Source organism: Symphodus melops, assembly GCF_947650265.1.
Source record: "Symphodus melops genome assembly, chromosome: 6".
Classification (NCBI taxonomy): Eukaryota; Metazoa; Chordata; class Actinopteri; order Labriformes; family Labridae; genus Symphodus; species Symphodus melops.
This window is the reverse complement of record NC_136696.1, coordinates 10009479-10028154: the sequence shown is the minus strand read 5'-3', so window position 1 is coordinate 10028154 and position 18676 is coordinate 10009479. Positions and strand designations below refer to the sequence as shown.

General features: G+C 39.5%; 2 protein-coding genes and 2 long non-coding RNA genes across 6 annotated transcripts; 2 read left to right on the top strand and 2 right to left on the bottom strand.

Moving 5' to 3' along the window:
- Positions 1-385: 385 nt before the first annotated feature.
- On the top strand, positions 386-3823 carry mns1 (meiosis-specific nuclear structural 1). The gene is made up of 10 exons (XM_079345520.1): positions 386-506; positions 639-848; positions 1502-1629; positions 1709-1814; positions 2120-2346; positions 2510-2726; positions 2813-2920; positions 3096-3353; positions 3479-3604; positions 3691-3823. The coding sequence occupies exons 1-10, from the start codon at positions 504-506 to the stop codon at positions 3799-3801; spliced, it is 1494 nt and encodes a 497-aa protein (XP_079201646.1). The 5' UTR covers positions 386-503; the 3' UTR covers positions 3802-3823.
- Positions 3787-4237, bottom strand: LOC306825034. The gene is made up of 2 exons (XR_013779210.1): positions 4112-4237; positions 3787-3838 (listed from the first exon to the last, which is right to left on the bottom strand). It is a non-coding gene; the product is annotated as an uncharacterized lncRNA (long non-coding RNA).
- A 3546-nt stretch (positions 4238-7783) lies between these two features.
- Positions 7784-16680, top strand: ces3 (carboxylesterase 3). Of its 3 annotated transcripts, none has more exons than XM_079346492.1 (13): positions 7784-8440; positions 10353-10551; positions 10665-10803; positions 12283-12416; positions 12505-12658; positions 12828-12932; positions 13277-13378; positions 14029-14169; positions 14289-14369; positions 14848-14989; positions 15234-15383; positions 15591-15663; positions 16352-16680. In XM_079346492.1, the coding sequence occupies exons 1-13, from the start codon at positions 8374-8376 to the stop codon at positions 16521-16523; spliced, it is 1659 nt and encodes a 552-aa protein (XP_079202618.1). In that variant the 5' UTR covers positions 7784-8373; the 3' UTR covers positions 16524-16680. The 3 variants fall into 3 exon arrangements, with proteins under 3 accessions (XP_079202618.1, XP_079202619.1, XP_079202617.1); XM_079346493.1 differs by lacking the exon at positions 7784-8440 and adding an exon at positions 8774-10217; XM_079346491.1 differs by lacking the exon at positions 7784-8440 and having other exon boundaries at positions 8774-10551.
- On the bottom strand, positions 8353-8737 carry LOC306825629. The gene is made up of 2 exons (XR_013779301.1): positions 8552-8737; positions 8353-8521 (listed from the first exon to the last, which is right to left on the bottom strand). It is a non-coding gene; the product is annotated as an uncharacterized lncRNA (long non-coding RNA).
- Positions 16681-18676: the final 1996 nt, after the last annotated feature.

Here is an 18676-nt window from a genome sequence, read left to right as displayed (position 1 = left end):
TAAAACAGAGAATACAGAAATCAACAATAAAACAACACATAAAATGAGAAATATACACGTGACATACAAACCCATTATTGAAACAGCGTTTAACTCTGTTTGTGGGTTTAAGTCATTTAAGAGGGACTTTCATTTCTACTGTTTACCTTTCACGTAAACATGCCTCAACATTTCAGAACCCAAAACAAACAGACATCCAGACTCAGTACAATAGTGTGTTTATAGAAAGCAGAATCCTTCAAATTTATACAAAATGATCTATAATAATGAATATTTTGGATAACAAGAAGTAAAACAGATAATAAAATAAATAAAAAATGAAGACTTTTATTCCGGACCTGACGTCATTGTCAACGCTCCTTCTTATTGGTTTAAAATTTCGAGACGCGGCGTTTCTCTGACAACAAAAATGCCAAACAGACGGGACAACTAAACGCATCTCGAGTTTACTTTTCAGATTAATTTGGTGAATAAGCCGTAATCGACGACAAGGCACCGTCAACATGGTTTGTTTCCGAAGTTAGACTAACGTTAGCTTGACTGCTACACACAGATCGGCTCAGTTACCACACGATTAAAGAAGCGTTTGATACTGCTTTTGCATGTGTGTGCTAAGCTTCTCTTCTCCTCTGGGACAGAATCGTCAGTGGATGTACAGCCAGCAGCAGAGGTCAACGGCTCAGCGGCAGAGTCAGGAGCAGCACCGGGTGGAGGAGGCCCGGCGTTTGGACAGAGAGAGGCAGCTGCAGGACGCGCTGAAGTACGAGGAGGGCTTCGAGAGGAGGAGGTACCAGCGCCAGGTTCGAGAGGGGCTCAAGAACAGGCAGACGGAGAGCGACCTACGTCAGGTACGTTTCTCATTCTTCTAGGAGAACCATTAAGAATGAGCTTCAGTGTATTACTAGTTTACTAAAAGCTCAATCTAAGCTACATACATAAAACTTGTATAAACACATCAAATGTTTATTTTAGATTGGATAGAAAATAAAATGAATATGATTGAACAATGTAAAAAGAAACATTAGTGTAAGCATAGCACGTCATAGTAGTAGTTTAAAGTTTCTCTGAATCTTCTAGTGTGATGAACAAATTAAAGACGTTATGCAAATGTGTCTATAAAGAAGAAATACACTTATTTAGATTATTAATGTGCTAATGTACTAGAGAGATTCAATGTTTACTGGAGACATTTTGTATTCTGCTGTATAGTGACACTGGTATATTATCTTCAGACTGAACCAGCCCTTCATTTGTGATGAAGAAACCCAACATGGCTGGATGAGTTGCTTTATTAAGTCAGCTCAAGACACACTATCATTTTTTTCTTTTTTTAAAGCAGTACTACATTTTGGAGGTAACACAAAGATCTGTAAAGAGTTCACGCACTATCACACTTTGAAAAAGCCTTCCTTTTCATAACATGCTGTTGTATTACGAAAATCAGCGCTATTGACTGAAGTTAATTCAGTTGACATAATGGGTTTTTGGGGGTTTTTTGCAGGCAGAGGAGAAGAGAATAAACCGAGAAAAGCAACTGGAACAAGAGGAGAGAATAGCCAAAGAGATAGCCCGCATCAACTTTGAGAGGCAAAGAGAAGAGAAAATGAGGCAGCATATTATAAAGAACAGGTACTGAATGTAGTCTTACTCTGCTCTGGTCTCTTCATAACCTCTATCCGTTTTCAAAAGTCTGTTTCTACACTTTCAGCGTGGAGCTTCGAGAGTTGGAGTCAAAGCTGAAATCTGCATATTTGAATAAGGAAAGAGCTGCACAGTGTGCTGAACAGAAGGCCATTAGGTTTGAGCAGACAAAGGTGAGTGCTGTCCTGTGATTTTCATTACTTACTACCAATATAACAAAGCTGATCCATCTTCACTACAACATTGATTCTGGTCTTAAAAATGTTGTAAGGGTACATTTATATTCTATATAGAAGATTTGTTAGTATGTGCAAGGGACCATGTGAATGAATGTATTTGGATATACAGACGGTTTAGTATAGGAGTCTCCTTTTCAACAATGACAAGGGTTAAACGTGAAAGGAATTTAATTCCAAGGTGAAAATGTACAGAATAATTGTAAGTCAAACTCTGCAATGCATAATCATTTCTCTGTTAGCGTGAGAAGGCAGACTTTGCTCGGATGAAGCAGGAACAGGAGCGAACCACTGCTGAGCAGAAGAAGCTGGAGCAGAAACACCAAGAGGAGGTAGCGCAGTATCAGAGAGAGCTGGAGCAGCAGATGATGGAGAGGGAGCACAAGAGACAAGAAGCATATGAGGAGTTCCTTAAAGAGAAGCTCATGGTGGACGAGATCGTCCGGAAGATTTATGAGGAGGATCAGATGTAAGTCATTATTCATTTCCACTTCATGGAGGGAATGAAAGTACTTTTACTCAAGCTCTATTTTGAAATTAAAAACAATATAGATTGTTTGGTACTTTACTTTCTCATTCACATTTTAATGCAATTAAATGGATTTACATTGAGAACTAATGTTTTTCTGAAGGGAGAGGCAGCTGAAACTGGAGAAGGTCCGAGCCACTCAGCAGCACCTTGAAGAATTCAAGAGACAGCAAACTGAATGGAGACGCATGGAGCAAGAACAGATCGAGGAAGAGAACAGACGCATCAGGGAATTTGCGAGCCATCAGCAGCACATGGAGGAGGAAAGAATGGCAAAGATCAGGGAGAGAGATGAAGCGAAGGAGCAGCTACTAAAAATAGTTGAGATACATTTTTTTTGCCCCTTCATTTTTCGGTTAATTCTCGGAGATGTGTGTTTTGTTAACTCCTCTCTGTTTTTGTGCAGTTGACTGAGAAGATCAAGGAGGAGAAGCAGCAGCGTGAAGATATGGAGCGAGTGCGTGAGGAACTCTGTCTAGAGGAACAGGAAGAGGCCAATCGGCAGAAAGAAATAGTAAGTATCATTGATTTACTGTCTTCTTTAAACATTCAAGGTAAATATGAGGCAGTTCTGCTTTAGATTAAACAGCAGCTCATGAGTCAAGAGACTTGCACCTATGTGCTCTGGGACTTTGATTTATTAGTGTGCCTAAGCTATCTTCATATTTTTTGACCCATTTGTCTCACAGGAAGAGATGGAGAAGAAAATCAGACACAGGTTGATGATGCAGCAGACCTACCAGGAGCAAATGGCTTTCAAAGAGATGAGGAGGCAGGCAGAGAAAGCAGAAGAGGAGAACTTCAGGAAAAGGATGATGGCAAAGTTTGCAGAGGACGACCGCATCGAGCAGATGAACGCTCAGAAGCGACGCATGAAACAACTGGAGCACAAACGCGAGGTGGAGAAGCTGATCGAGGACAGAAGGCGGCAGATTCAGGCCAATGTGGTACAGAACACTCTGAACACTGACACAGAAAAGTGTATTCATTGTTTATCAAACTCTAGGCAGCTGGTGCATCATTTAGTTTCGTACTAAGTGCTTTGATAATAATGTTAATTTCTCTCTTCAAGGACCTTGAGGCCAAAGAAAGAGCGGCTGAGCAGGAGAACGAGGCGCTGCGCAGACAGATCATTGAACAAGAAAGGCAGACGCTTCTTAAACGTCATGCGACCAAACTCCTGGGAAACTTACCGAAGGTATGAGGCAGTGTAAGAATCCTGAATAGTTTTACACAATCTCAAGATAATACATCCATGTGACAATCGGTGCTTTCGTTTTATAGGGCCTGCTTCGTGAAGAAGACCTAAAGAACTTTGACGAAGACTTCAGAAAGAATTTCCAAACCCGCCGAGCAGACATCTTTTCTGAAGACGGCTTAGAAGACGATGAGTAAAGCTTTCCGTCAAAATTTTGAACTATTTTTTAACTAACTTTTTATTTGGGTTGTTCTGTGCGATCTTCAATTAAATAATTACAGAAAAGATCTGATCTTGGCACCTCACCAGGCTTTTATTTCTCCAAAAACACACGAAAGCCTCTCAGTGTTTTATGACTTTCCCCAGTCAAGAGCTTTCATGAACTCGTCTTCTGTGAGCGACAGCAGCTTTGCCGCTTCAAAATCCATCTACACAAAAAAAGATAGAAAAGGTGGTCGGAGGAGACTTGGTTAAAAAGGCTTTGCACAAACAGAGTATGGTAGAGACACTCACCTTTTGTCTTTTGAGGATGTCAGTCAGCTTCAGCTGTTTCTTGATGCCCACAATCAGCTCTGTCTTCTGCTTTTTTAAGCATTTTGTTTTGAGCAAGCAGATTTTCTTTACTCTGAAGTTCCATGCTTGTCTTGTCCTTTGGTAAAAATAAACATAAAAATGAAAGACTGAAATAAGTCAAACTTAATCAGAACTGATACTTACAAGCTTGTTTGAAAAACACTTAGAATCATTCAGTGTGTTAGAACCTGTGTGAATTCTGCTTCATGTTGTTGTTTATGGAGCTCTCTGTTGTTAAAGATGTTATTGACACAAATGTTTTTCACTCACTTTTCCATTCAAAACTTCAGCAACATGACAATGTTACTCATATGAGTTTAACGATTTACTGAAAGGAACCCTGCAACTTCTCATTAAGTTGTCATGATCTTTAAAGGTGTAAAACACAGTTTGTACTTAATAACATTTAAAATCACATTCTTTGTATTTTTTTTAAACCTCTGAACCAGTAGACATTTTGATTGTATAACCAGAACTTAACCCATGTCAACCAAGTCATAAAGACGTGATGTTCTTTAGTCTCTACGGATGTCTATGAGTGGCATCTTCTGGTTAAATGTGTACTTTTAAAGGAGGAAGGAAATCACAACAAAAAACCATAGTTTGCGGTTTGACAAATGTTTATCTGCTTTATCTTCCTGCTTTACATGTTTGTAGAAGACAGTTAACCATTTTTTTTCGGGCATGTCATTGATCTTGCAAAACTAAATGTGCAAAGATGGATGTGATTGTCTCTAAATAAACTCTGATGTTTCATGTCGGCATTTTTTTTAATGAATCAAAATCTGTAATGTGATTTGAAAAGACTTATTTTGAATCATATCAGTACTCAGACTAGTAGCATGTATCGATGACGCTGATGTTTTCCTACCTTGTCCGCCTGCTTGATCTTGTTCAGTTGAGTCTTTAACTTCTCCACTTTCCTGAACAACGTCATCAGCCAGGGAGAAATGACCTTTTTAAATTCAGGAGTGATGGAGGATGGTATGGTATTTGTACCATTTGAGTAGCTGGACTTGTATAAAATGCTCACAGACCTTGTGTAAAACCGACACTTGCACTTGAAGACCGTCACATTTTTTTGCCGACTCCTCTGCCAAAGCTCGCTGTGTCTCCAGCTGTGTCTCCAGCTGTGTCTCCAGTTGTGTCTCCAGCTGTGTCTCCAGCTGTGTCTCCAGCTGTGTCTGCTGAATACTTGTTGTTTTCTGCAGTCGGGCTCGATCCTGCTCCAACTCTTTCACTTCGATGCTGAGTTTAGCATTCTCATCATCCTGCATCGACAGACATCATTAGATCTACAAACAATATCCTTTTTAAAGACAATACTTAAAATGCTTTGATGCACGGTCCAGTGTTTCACAAAATGATCAATTTGAGGCCTTTGGAAAAACAGACTTCTGGGGAAATCATGATTATTTCAACACGTTGTTACTTTTTCTGACAGATGAGTGTCAAATGTGCATCAGCCTTTCCTCAGTGCTTGGCTGTTAAACTGAGGCTCTGTTAAGATTGAGAGCTAAGATGTCATCACAGAAAAGCGTCATGTTCTGGTAAATTTGAGATCCAACAATGCAAACCAACTATTATTGCAGTAAAATCGAAATTCTTCTCGGTACTCGACAAAAAACCTTCCACCAAATGTGTGTTATAAATAACATGTATTATCATCATTGTTGTTAAAATGACCTGATACTATATTGTCTCCAGCGTCATCCACAACATTTTCGGAGGCGACAGTTTGGTCGTTCATCTTCTCTTCCATGCTTTGAATTGTCTTTGCTAAAAAACAATCACCTGAGTCTTCTGTAGCTGCCAGATCCTCCACTTGAGATGTTTTGGGTGTCCTGAAAAGAGCAAACAATGTGTATCAATCTTATAGTGGCCTTGTAAATAGAGTTTAATGCAGAATACATTCAAACAAATCGATGACATTATAGGTCCATACTTTTCTTGTAAAAATCATCTAAAATCCAACTTACGCTGGTTTCCATTAAGGCTCTTTTCCTTGTTTTCTCGTACAAGTTGTTTTGTATGTTGAAGTGGCCCTTTAGTTGTTTTTTTTTACAACTAGCATCATTTTTTCCTGAAGCATTGACAAAATATGCTAGTGCATTGTCAGAAGTATTTGCTGGCGTTACACATGTAGCATGACTTTATACGCTGAACCGATACCTTCACTCCAGGCTCTGGTGCAGAGCACTGACAAAGCTTAATGATCCTGCAGATAAAAAGAAGAGTGTATCCATCCATGAATCAATAAGTCAATTTAAGATGATGTTCATAAGGTGACCTCTTTCTATGGCTTTACAGTGAAACAATTAATATGTGAACGTTCTTTACAAACAATGCATTATTGAAGTAAACATTAATGGTTCAAGTTAATTTAATACTTACCAGCTGGTTTTAAAAATCCAAGATTAACTTTTATCTGAACGATCACCAAATGCTTCAACATTTTGACAAAATACAGTAGTACAAGTCTTAGAACTATAAATCTCAAATTGTTCCCCTAAAAAAAAATCTTGGATTTAACAGTTGGTTTGAGTCATCTCACTGCATGAGTCAACAAAACAAGTGTCCCACACTTGCTCTTTGGGCATGACAAATATGGGAGACACACCAGTTTAAGGAGTAACAGTAATTTATTGAACAGATGTGAAATAATTAAATTATCAACTACATACTTTAGAGTGTACGTATCAGTATAATCAGTATTGTAGGGTGTGCATGAGGGATTATGTAGTGTGTATGATGTAGACTGTGCTAAAGCACAATATAAGATGAAGCCACACACACTGCAGTCCTCGACAGAGTGCCTGCAATGAAAAGAGCAACTCAAACAATGTGAATGACAGCAGTAGCAGCAGAGAGCTATACTGGACAACAGGGCCTTGATTATAACCTCACAGCACTGGGACCAGGTGATCCAAGTAAACACCATGTACTATGTTCCAATCAACACTGCATTCACTGTGATCTGGCACAAAAAACACCAAACACTCAGTTACACCAGGGGACGCCAGAAATCACATTCTTTGCTGGTTGTAATATTGTTGAAAATGGACACCTACTCTTACAATGTATTTTAACCGTTTGCATTCCAAAAACAGTACAGCTTTCTTTTTGTTTAATCTTACCTAGACTATCAAAGACCTGCCTAGACTTTTTACAAAAGTAAAAAAATAAAATAAAAATTAAAAAATGCAAACACAGCTCTGAGCGTGCTTCTAGCGGTAGAACATTGGAACTACAAATAAAAAGCACTACAAATGTTTTATCATGGCTCGTTTTGCATTATTAGATGATTTGGCAAATGTGTGTTTAAAAGAGCGCACTGATCTGCTTGAGTATTTCCCCAGAACGAGCTGTGCCGCCGATGATGTGAATGTTCAATGGTGAAATTGTGTCGTATTCTGTTATCCTCCAGTGTCAGACACTTTTAATTTGTTGCACTGAACTTATTATCCAACTTCATTTTCGTGTTTTCTCCTCAACAGAACGCACAGAAATCGTCACCCTCTCTCATGCAGTATTTGTTCTTTTATTAGTAACTTCGAGTAAGTGAAAAAAAAAAAACCCGTTTGGGTCACTCTCATTTCTCATTTTATTTATGTAGCTACTTTTTATATTACCGTTTTTATTCAACCTCACCCTGTTCCATTCCTGTTATTATGAAGCACATTTTCTTTGCTCTCGTATTTTAACGGCACGGTGTGGTTTCTAAAGAGGTGTGTGGTTTGGTTCATTGGGGGCGGTTATGTATGCAAATGTCTCCGAACATGCATGAGCCTTCTAGTTTAGAACATGTCAACATTACCTACCGATGTGCGTATGTCCTCCGTCCGCATGTTTGATCACTATAGATTTGTACTTTGGCAGGACTTTGTCATTTTTGACTCAGCGGTCAGGGTGCTGACTGTGACGCATCAGAGGTTAAATCAATGGAGATTATCCTTTTACTGCTGAGCTGAGTTTGTGACATAACAACTGGTAGTATGTGGGGCTGTGTGAGGACTTTGGGATTGAAAGTGCCTACAACCTTTGTTTGATTAAATTCACAATTTAAGTGTGTGTGTGTGTATGGGTGGGTGTATACGATAGCAGGGGGCGGTCCTAGAGGACCAGAACAGGCCAGAGGTCCAATTCTCTCAAAGGACACTGTAATTCTCTCTGTCTTTTCTTCGAGACCGGTCAGGATGAGAACAGTGCTGTTCTTTGTTTATCTCCTCCCTGCGCTGACAGTGATAGCTCAGGCTGCACCAGGTAAGACAACTATTTATTTTACCTCGTGTCAGTGAAGGGCATTTTCCTGCAGCAGCCACTGGAAATTATAGACGCAAGGGCCTTTGTAAGACCGTCTAACAGCACGTGCACATGAAAAATATCATACGGATAAATTGTTCAAGATAAAGCACACTAATAGTCTAATTGTAGCTTTACCTCTGTAGTTTTTAAAAGGATAATAGCTACATTTAGTATTTAAGAACAAACCCCTGAATCTCTGAAGTGATTGTAGTATTTTGTTTTGTCACAGTTGCTTTCAATCAATTCACAAAAAGTCCACCTTCAAGGAGCGCTACGGTCCTTATAATAAAAGAGATGGTGTAAACTTTTAAAGTTAGAGTTTATTAAAAAGGTCCTGCAGAGACACATTTCAGAGCATATAACTCAAAGTACGAAACTTCCATTGTGTAAACTGATGCATTCATGTGTAAGCCACATTTACTGTTGTAGTTTGTCAAGTGGAGCTGATTATATAATCAATGACAAAAACAGTAACTATAGCAAGTCTTGCAGTCATTAAATACAGAAAACGGTTAATATTTGCCTCTGAAATGTTATTAGTAACACAGTATACAAAGTATAAAAAACATTTAACTAAAATTCTCATTAAGCAGAACTCACAGAAAGTACTTGTGCAGAGGTAACTTTTGAAGAGACTTTGAAACTCTTCAAAACAGGGTGGAACTCAAGAACAGGTATCAGTTATCACCAAAACTATTGATGAAATTATATTGCAGTGGTAAACAAACTGTGGTACAACTTGTCAATAGTAAATGTATTAGCCACGGTAGACGCTGGTCAGCACAGCCCCTTTCAGTAGAAATGATTCTACTGTACATGCAGACGGGGTCACAGGTACCATTTTAGAAAACTTAGGTTAGAATCAGACCTAAACCCAAATGTCAGTGTAATGTAGCACTATTGTTTGCCACAGATTCGGATACATACCTAACCTCATGGCCTCTCCCTGCAGGTGGTGGGCCCACATAAGTGGATTCTTTTCCTTAAGTAAAGGAGTTTAATTGTTTTGAGCGTGTGAGGTCAAATTGGATCACAGTGGTCAATTGGCAGCATTAGCAGAGAGTTGTACTGCACAGTTGTGGTAGTAGTTGAGTTGAAAGGCAAAGTGTTCTATTTACCAGTTCGTACCCTCACCAGTGGTCATGAGCTTTGGTCACTGATCGACAGATGGACATCGAAGACACAAATTAGTTTCCTCCAAAGGGTAGCTGGGCCCATTCTTATGGTATTAGTTGAAGATTTCTGACACCCGGTCAGTGAGAGCTCTGAGAAGAGCCACTGGTCCTTCACATCCCAAAAGAGCCAGTTGAGGTTGTTCAGGCATCTGCTTAGCAGAGGCACTGCTTGTTTATAGGCAAGGCAGGCAACTGCTTGGGGCCCCAGACCCTTAGAGGGCACAAAAGCGGTGGCCAAAATTGTGCAAATTTTGAAATGATGGTAGGAAACCTTCCAAGGAGATTCCCATCTGACAGGACTCGCTCTCGTTGCCTTGCTGAATGCTGATTGGAGGGCCACGAATTGATTTCTGTCTAGGTTCCCAACACACTCACGCCACGGCTGATTAGGATGCCATCAAGATGACTCCCTTTAAAGGTTTTTCGGACACTACGCTCGGGGTAGACCTATAGCTCACTGGAAGGATTTTATTCCCCATCTGGCCTAGGAATAATTCTGAATCTTCTGAGTGTAATGATCATTAATGGCAGAAATGATATCCACATTATGACAACCTACTGTAAGTCTAGATCATTTCGAATCTCTGCAACATTATCATGAATCCAATAATGTCTGATGGTCCTGTGGAAAACAAATTATTCACCCTATAATACTGTACATGTGGACTTTGAACACAAACTTGTGTCCTCTACAGGGAGCAACAACCTCGTGGTCTCTCTGAAAAATGGTCAAATCCGAGGGGAATACACGACGGCAAAAGGCACAGACAGGACGGTGAAACAATTCCTGTCAATCCCCTTTGCACGGCCCCCTGTGGGGCCCCTCCGCTTTGCTGCTCCACAGGATGCAGAGCCCTGGCAGGGGGAGAGAGATGGAACTCACCATCCCCCTATGTAAGACTTTAAAAGTTAACAAAGGACACGGAGAATGAGAAGATTTCATCATTGTTTTTCCCCCTTTGGTGGACACATACTTCTTTGTTTCATTCTCTCTCTTTCTACTTCAGGTGCATCCAGGATCCTGAAATCGTTGCAAACGTTTCCAAAACAATGTCAATGCAATACATCCAACCTGAGCTTTCAGAGGACTGTCTGTATCTGAATGTGTACACTCCAAGTGACGTGACACCGGGTGACAAACTGCCGGTGGGTTAACAACAGTTCGTATGTAGAGACATGAATCAAATATCACCATAATTATTACTGCAAAGAAAAAGACACTACTGCCTGTATGTACATACATCTGTTGGGTCAGGGTTTGAAATTTAGAATGCCGTCAGTGTTTATAGCAATGTGAAACAATCTCTCAATCTACTTGTTGTATTTGATTTTTAAAGATATGCCAATGGGTCTACCTTTTATAAAAGGCAATCTCCTGATTATTATTGCACTTTTTTAGATAACGTTGACTTCTGATGTACACTGATGGTCTTTAAAAGAAAAGATACTGAAGTTGTTGATGAAATTTCCATACATTACGTGCCCTGCCATCCTGTGACACCTTCACAAAATAATATGTTTCTGACAGCTTGTCTCAAAGCATTGCTCCCAGAAAAACTATCAAAATACATAGACCATCCAAAGCTCCTCAGCGAGACGGTCAAAAAGATGTAAGAGATCCAGGCAGATAGCTGGTCAGAAGTAGAGAAAAAAATCTCTACTGTTATTATTAAGAAATGAAAACTGCCAGACATTCTTACATTTCTCATTTCATTGACAGAAATCCAAGTATTTAGTTTAATTTTCATTGAATGGATAAACTGATTAACTTATCCAAATTGAACCCCCTGAGCTCCTTTCTAAGTCAAAATGTAATTTATTTGGTGTTTTATTTCAGGAAAACACCTGGTCTATCAAACCTTTACACAACTTTATTGCCATGAGCTCATTGTTGACCTTCTCCCCGATTAACTATGTAGGAGCTATTTCAGCGTCTACAATCTTGCACCTGTTCTGTTATTCCTCTGTGACTTACTGCTTCATAAATTACTTTGTAAACATGACTCAAACCACTCTATAGACAGTTATTTCCCCGTCTTTTTTAAAGTGTGCTAGAACTCCACCGTTGCTGAACAGAAATAACTAAGATCTGTCAGGTATTAATAACTCAAGATCTGTCTTGAATGTCCCTTTTCATGGAAAGTTATTTACAGTCTTTTGGAAAAATATCTCCCAACTCACACGCGTAACGTGATGCATACCAGTCTGGTTACAGAGCAAATCACTTGGTAAAGTTATCAATGACCTTTGACACTGTAAATCATGAACTCTTGATCTGAAGGCTGCATAAGTCAGCTGGTTTTCTAGGGCCTGTTCATGACTTATCTAAAAAACAGGCATGCTTTGATTCAACAGCTAAATTAAAATCTGAAAAAATATTATTTAAATCATGAAGAAACATTCACAGCTGACGACACACAGCTATACATTTCATTTTTATTTGGTAATCTCAGTGCTGTTGACCAACTAATAGACTGCATACTGTTGTCACTTATTCTGTTACTGCCAATTTAATGGCTTGAAATTCTTCTTCTGCGGTTTTACAAGCACTTAGAAATTCATACTGTTCTCTGTGTGATGAGAGATCATCTTTTAACAACAGTAAGTGTGTTCTGTTGTTGGTAGGTGATGGTGTGGATCCATGGAGGAGGTCTGTCAATCGGTGCAGCTTCCCAGTATGATGGCGCTCCATTAGTGGCTTATGAAAATATTGTGATGGTCATCATTCAGTATCGCCTCGGCATTCTGGGATACCTTAGGTAAGGAAATGTGTAGAAAATCACAGTTCTGTCCCAGCTTTGAAATCTAGATATATAAAGTGGTGTGTTGACTTTTCTTTTTCTGAAGCACTGGAGATGAACATGCTCGGGGTAACTGGGGTTTCTTGGACCAGCTGGCAGCTCTGAGATGGGTTAAGGAAAATATTGAGGCCTTTAATGGGGATCCAGAAAATGTCACAATTGCTGGAGAATCTGCAGGAGGCATCAGTGCATCCATATTGGTAAATAAAAGCAATCCCAGAAAGAAAACAACCTGTTCAGCATTAATCCATGATAAATCCCCATGTGAGCACTGATGCTGTCTGTTATTCATGCTTTGGGGGCATTTTAAATGTATGATCTGTAATGTCCATTTTCAAGTGATTGCATACAATTATTTCTTCTGAACAGACTGTGTCTCCACAATCTGAAGGACTGTTTCAAAAGGCAATCTTTCAAAGTGGAGTATCAACAATTGGAACATACACGACCAAATATCCTTTGGCTTCTGCAAAGGTAATACTTTTCAAACAAATGCTAAGTGTTTTCAACATCTATGTGGAGAGGATATATTTAAAACTGAATTATTTCCTTTTATTTTCGCAACATGAGGCATCAACAGGAATTTTTCCAATACTTGCATAACACCACTAGAGCTATGAAACAGGCTATATGTCTATCAAGTACTCTTTTCAAGTCTGCATGTCTTTTACTTTGCCACTGGCAGGCTGAGATTGTTATAGGATGTTATAGAGCTTTAATTTAAAGCTCCTAAAATGTAACTCTTTAACAGTTAACTTTACTTTTATTTGCAAAATACTGCACTACCTTAATTTATTTTCATTTCTTTTTGTCCCTAGATGGTTGCCAACCTGACTGCATGTGACCGCAGCAGCACAGAGGAGCTGGTCCAGTGTATGAGAGGAAAGAGTATAGAAGAGCTAGTTGATGCGTCCAAAAGGGTAAAAAGTCCTCTAAAGATCTACATTTCAAAATTTATTATCCTTAGTTTGTGAGCTGATTGACTTTTTGGGGGCGACTGTGGACCAGTGGTAGAGTAAGTTGTTTCTCAACCTGAAGGTTGGGCGTTTGATCCCCGGCTCTTGCAGCCACATTCTGACAAATCCTTGGACAAGACACTTCGTTGCACTGGCGGTGTACAGATGTGTATTAATAGATGCGTTAAAGAGAAGCCACTACCATCATTGTGTGAATGGATAGGCATGACATGCGGTGTATAAGCACTTTGAGTAATCAGAAGACTAGAAAAGTGCTGTCCAAGCTCAAGTAAATTTATCATTTACCAATCTGTGGATTCTTCTGCCTTCACCTTAACTGGATATAGGAGGAATTTATTTGTCTGATTTTAAAAAAATATTTGTGTGCCATCACATGAAATAACCAAAAGCAGGAATTTTAAAATTGTGAATTAATGTGCATTTATTTTAAACACTTTTTAAATAGAACTTCCGACTGATCTTAAAACTGTTTTTAAGTGTCATTTCAAACTTATGCCACAAGATGGCACTCTGCTACAAGTTTGCTGTCCCTTCACCTGGTTTTCCAAAATAACCCTGATTTTCAAACTAAGTGAATTGAGTCTTGAACACAGATGAGGATTTATCTGGGCGCCGTGGTGGACGGCGTGTTTCTGACCGATCTGGCTGAAGAGCTTCTGAAGAAGAAAGAAGTGATGAAGATCCCTGTGATGTTGGGAATTACCAACCATGAGTTTGGATGGATCTTGCCTCAGGTCCCACTTACAAACTTATCAGTGCTTTTCCAGATATCATTAGCTGTTGCCATGCCTCTGTGATTTTCTGTGTATAAAGGGTGTGTCGTTTATCTTGAGCTCTGTCTCCTGTGTCACAGAGCTTTGCCCCTCCTGGCTGGGAGAACGGGATGAACAGAGAGGCTGTGCTGGCTGTGGTCAACATGTTCAATCCTGCTGGGGTGAGCTCCATGTAAAAGTTGCCACTTGTTGATCACAATGATTGATGGATTTTTATTAAGCTTGAACTTGATCTAAATACTAATTATATACTGTATTACAATTTCTTACTTTTAAGCCCATCGTTGCTAAATGTCAGATCTGCTGGATAGCAATATTTAAACTATGTGAAACTATTTGTATTCTTAAACAATTTTGACATGCAAATATTTTTGGTAGTGTTTGATTTTGTTTTGTGTTGTTGTACATGACGCTACCACACTATTGAAACGATGTAAACTGAGACTGGAAGACGTGAGCTCATAATGTTGGATAAGTACCAAAAACAAACAGAGGAAGAGGAAGAATTGCTTAAATCATTATGTATCTCAAATTAATTCATAGGATGCCCTGATAATTATTGAATAGTATTAGCAAGATTCTTGCCAATATACAACATAGCCTCAGAATCTGATGGTCCAATTTCTCTTCTCGGTCCAGATCTCCGCTGCAAACGGCTTCATCGCAGATGAATACCTAAAAGAGGCTAACACTCCTGAGGAGATCAGAGACGCATTCACAGAGATCATTGGAGACCTGCTGATGACCTTTCCTGTTTTGAAGGTGGCCGGATACCACGCAGGTCAGAAGGGCTTTTTTAACAAATCGAAACAGGCGTGACTTTACTGCATCGCATTTGGGGCACAAATTGATCCGAAGTGTGTGGGAGGAAATCTGTCAATGCTAGTTCAATTTGTTGGTACAGAATATAGATTGCTTGATGTCATTTAGATCTCGTTTCAGTCACCTCATAGTTTAATTACTCTTGACCTTTGACCTCCATCTCAGCTCACGCATCTTGTCCTTTTTCTCCTCTGTGTGGTCAGACTTGGGTGTTCCTGTCTACATGTATGAATTTGTGCACCGTGCTGAGATACACAAAGACACCAGGCCCAGCTTTGTGAAGGCAGATCACGCTGATGAGGTCGGTTTCATGTTTGGCGGATGTTTCTGGAATGGAGACATAAAAATCATTGGTAGGCAATGTTTAATCTCTCAAAGGCTCTTCTGCTCCTGTCTGTGCTATATACATGTTTTCGCGGGAAACTAAATGTGAGTTGGATGAATAAACGTAAATATTAGTGACCTTGAATATGCACTACAAAATCAGTCCATTCAGATCATGTTTAATGTTTAATAACTTATTTGATTGTGTGGTTAAACTCGTCCTGTCCTATCTTCAGGCAATATAACCAAGAAGGATGAAAGTCTTTGTAAAACGATGATGGCTTACTGGGCCAATTTTATCCGCAGCGGGTGAGTAAAGATCGAGGTCTACAAAAATCTATGTTTTGATGTCAATCTTTTTAGCATCCTTATATTTAACTTGACGGTTTTTGTCAGACATCAGTTGATCCATTTCAATGCTAACGTGTCGCTATGAGCTGAATATTCTAGCGCAAACACTGATAGTAGCTTTATAATGTGAAATATTGTAATGTTTGTATTTAAAGAGTTCAGTTGATGCATATTAATACTGGAAACAATTGCAAGTATACACGCTTTGAAAACATTTAGAAAAAATTTGGAAAGCTGTTACTTAACTTAAATAAATATGATGTGGTCATTTGCTTTACTTCATTACATGTAATGAAGTAAGTCATGGACGTATGTCAATTAAAAAGTGTTGTACAGCAACTATTAAAACCTCATATGGATACTTTTTTTTGTTAATTTGCTCCCATTCTAAAACACTTTAATTTTCAAACATGCTGATGCAAATACAGTATGTGAACTTAAATAGCCAAAGTAAAGGTATGCAGGTCTAAGCCACAGGAAAATTATACTGCATATTCAGCAGTCTAATAAATAAGAATTGATGAAGCATAAATGTCTACATTCTAAGGGGACGGTTTGAAATGGGTAGCAACCACGCACAGACAATATTTAGATGTTTTGTTGTTGTGTAGACTCCCCTGATGTCTATGTCTGAATATCTCATCAGCTCCCCTGATGGCCCTGATCTTGTCAGCTGGCCTCAGTACGACAGGCAGACGCAGAAGTACATGGAGCTGGGTCTGATGCAGACGGTGAAAGAGAAACTGAAGGAGGACAAAGTACATTTTGCCGACGTCACACTTCCTCAGAAGCTGAAAGAGTTGGCAGCAGCAGCATAAACTGGAAACTGATCACGCTCATGCTTTTTTGTATTGTTCTAGCTGTTTTAGAGTTTAAATAGCATATGAGCATGCTTGTAGTAATTCCATGTTAGTGTCTTTTTAACACATGTTTTGTAATAGTTGTAATTAAAGGACATCCTTTTATTGCAATATCTCTTGGCTTACAAAGGAAATAGTTTTTGATGAAATTTGATTTTGGGAGGTTGCCTTTCAGAAATATGTCGGTGAGTTAGTGAGACATTTCCCATACAATCAAACTTAATTCTCATTTATAGATTGCTCCTCTCATCCCTAAGTACGACCCAGATGCCCAGATAGCTATTTTGCTGGGCAGAGACATTATACAGGTCCACAAAGCACAAGCACAAGTTAATGGACCCCACAACGCTCCCTTTGCTCAACGCTTAGACCTGGGCTGGGTAATTGTGGGGGAAGTGTGCCTGAACGCTCATAAGCCAACTGTCAATGTCTACAAAACTCATATGCTTTCCAACGGACACCCATCTCTCCTCACTCCTTGTCCCAACAGCATCAGTGTTAAAGAGAAACCATGCTACAGCGGGGAGCACAAGGATGGCTCAAAACCCAACACAGCTGAAGAAAAGCTTGGGAGCAAAGTTTTTGAGTGCACAGAGAATGATAAGTGTGCCATGTCCTTCGAGGAGGAGACCTTTTTAAAGATAATGGAGGAAGAGGTTCAGCAGAATGAAAGCAAGAACTGGATTGCTCCTTTACCATTCAAGTCACCTCGCTTGCCACTCCCAAATAATAGAGACCAAGCACTGTCTCGACTCACTTCGCTGAGACGCAACTTAACCAAAAAACCCTCAAATGAAGGAACGGTTCTCAGAGTTTATGGACAAGCAATTTGAGAACAATCATCCCGAGACACATGAACCTTTTGAGTTAATCAAGCCTGAAGTAGACACTGAAATCAGACTGGTCGCTACTTTCTCTGCACACATTCGGAAAACTGGGCTCACACCAGAACGCTTCCAACGCTTCTCAAACTGGAACTCATTGATACGTGCCATTGCATTCTTGATTCACCAAGCTCGTTCTCACTCGCAACTCATCAAATCACTCATGCAGGGGCTGGCATCAATGTAGTAAACCACGCACTCCAGAGGAGCTGGACGCTGCCAGTAACCTCATTCTTCAGACTGTTCAGAAGGATGCTTTTGTCGAAGAGTATGTTGCTCTCCAAACTGAATGAACTGTCCACAGCTCAAGTCCCATTGTAGCTCTGGATCCTTTTACAAGTGAAGGTCTGATCAGAGTCGGAGGTCGCCTCAAACATGCTTCAATGAACACAGCGTCGAAAAATCCAATAATTCTCCCAAACAAGCATCATGTGACAAAGCTGATTGTCCGGCACTACCGTGCTAAAGTTATGCATCAAGGAAGGCAGTTCACTGAAAGTGCAGTCAGACCAGCCAGACTGGAGTGTAGGTTGCAAAAGACTGGTCTCATTCATTATTCACTTTTGTGTACTGTGTAGGAAACTTAGGGGGAAAGTGGAAACTCAAAAAATGGCAGATCTCCCGCCTGAGAAACTTGAAACATGCCCTCCATTTTCGTATGTTGGGTTGGTCGTATTTGGCCCATGATCAGTGATTCAGGCATGTGGTTGAATAACTTCATCAACGCCTGTGACATTTGTCTTGATAGAATTCCCCATAGACAGATACATCAGGCACACCGTTTCTGAGAACAGTTTGTTGCATAGCACACTTCCAATTAGAAAACTATAAATAAATAATCAACTGGGTAAACTATTTAAAAAAAAAACTATTTTATATATAATTCATGTTTTTTTTTTTAATGAATGGTTTTCATTAAAGAGAACCTATTTGTCTCACATCGAAATTGTTATTTCCCTTTTAATTATGTTTTAAGGCAGTGGTGTCCAAACTTTTTTTCTTGCGGGCCAAAATTGTCGCGTTAGAATCGCTCACGGGCCACAGGGGTTGTTTTTTTTGTTTTGTTTTTTTTAAATATTGGAGGGAACTTTTTGTATTTTGACCTCTTCAAAAAATAATGTAAATACACAATAACTAATTGCAGTGGGAAACTGTTGTGTTCTAAATTTTTGGAAAGAATAGTCAGGCTTTTATAGGTCTCCCTCGCTAACATGAAAAAGAAAAAAA

Excerpts from the sequence above, each read along its gene's own strand:
- ces3 (XM_079346491.1), top strand. The coding sequence starts at position 10,274 with ATGGTCCTGTGGAAAACAAATTATTCACCCTATAATACTGTACATGTG. Across the intron at positions 14,170-14,288 it reads TTGGATGGATCTTGCCTCAG|AGCTTTGCCCCTCCTGGCTG; the intron begins GTCCCACTTACA and ends CCTGTGTCACAG. Across the intron at positions 15,664-16,351 it reads GCCAATTTTATCCGCAGCGG|CTCCCCTGATGGCCCTGATC; the intron begins GTGAGTAAAGAT and ends ATATCTCATCAG.
- mns1 (XM_079345520.1), top strand. Across the intron at positions 2,347-2,509 it reads ATTTATGAGGAGGATCAGAT|GGAGAGGCAGCTGAAACTGG; the intron begins GTAAGTCATTAT and ends GTTTTTCTGAAG. Across the intron at positions 2,727-2,812 it reads AGGAGCAGCTACTAAAAATA|TTGACTGAGAAGATCAAGGA; the intron begins GTTGAGATACAT and ends GTTTTTGTGCAG.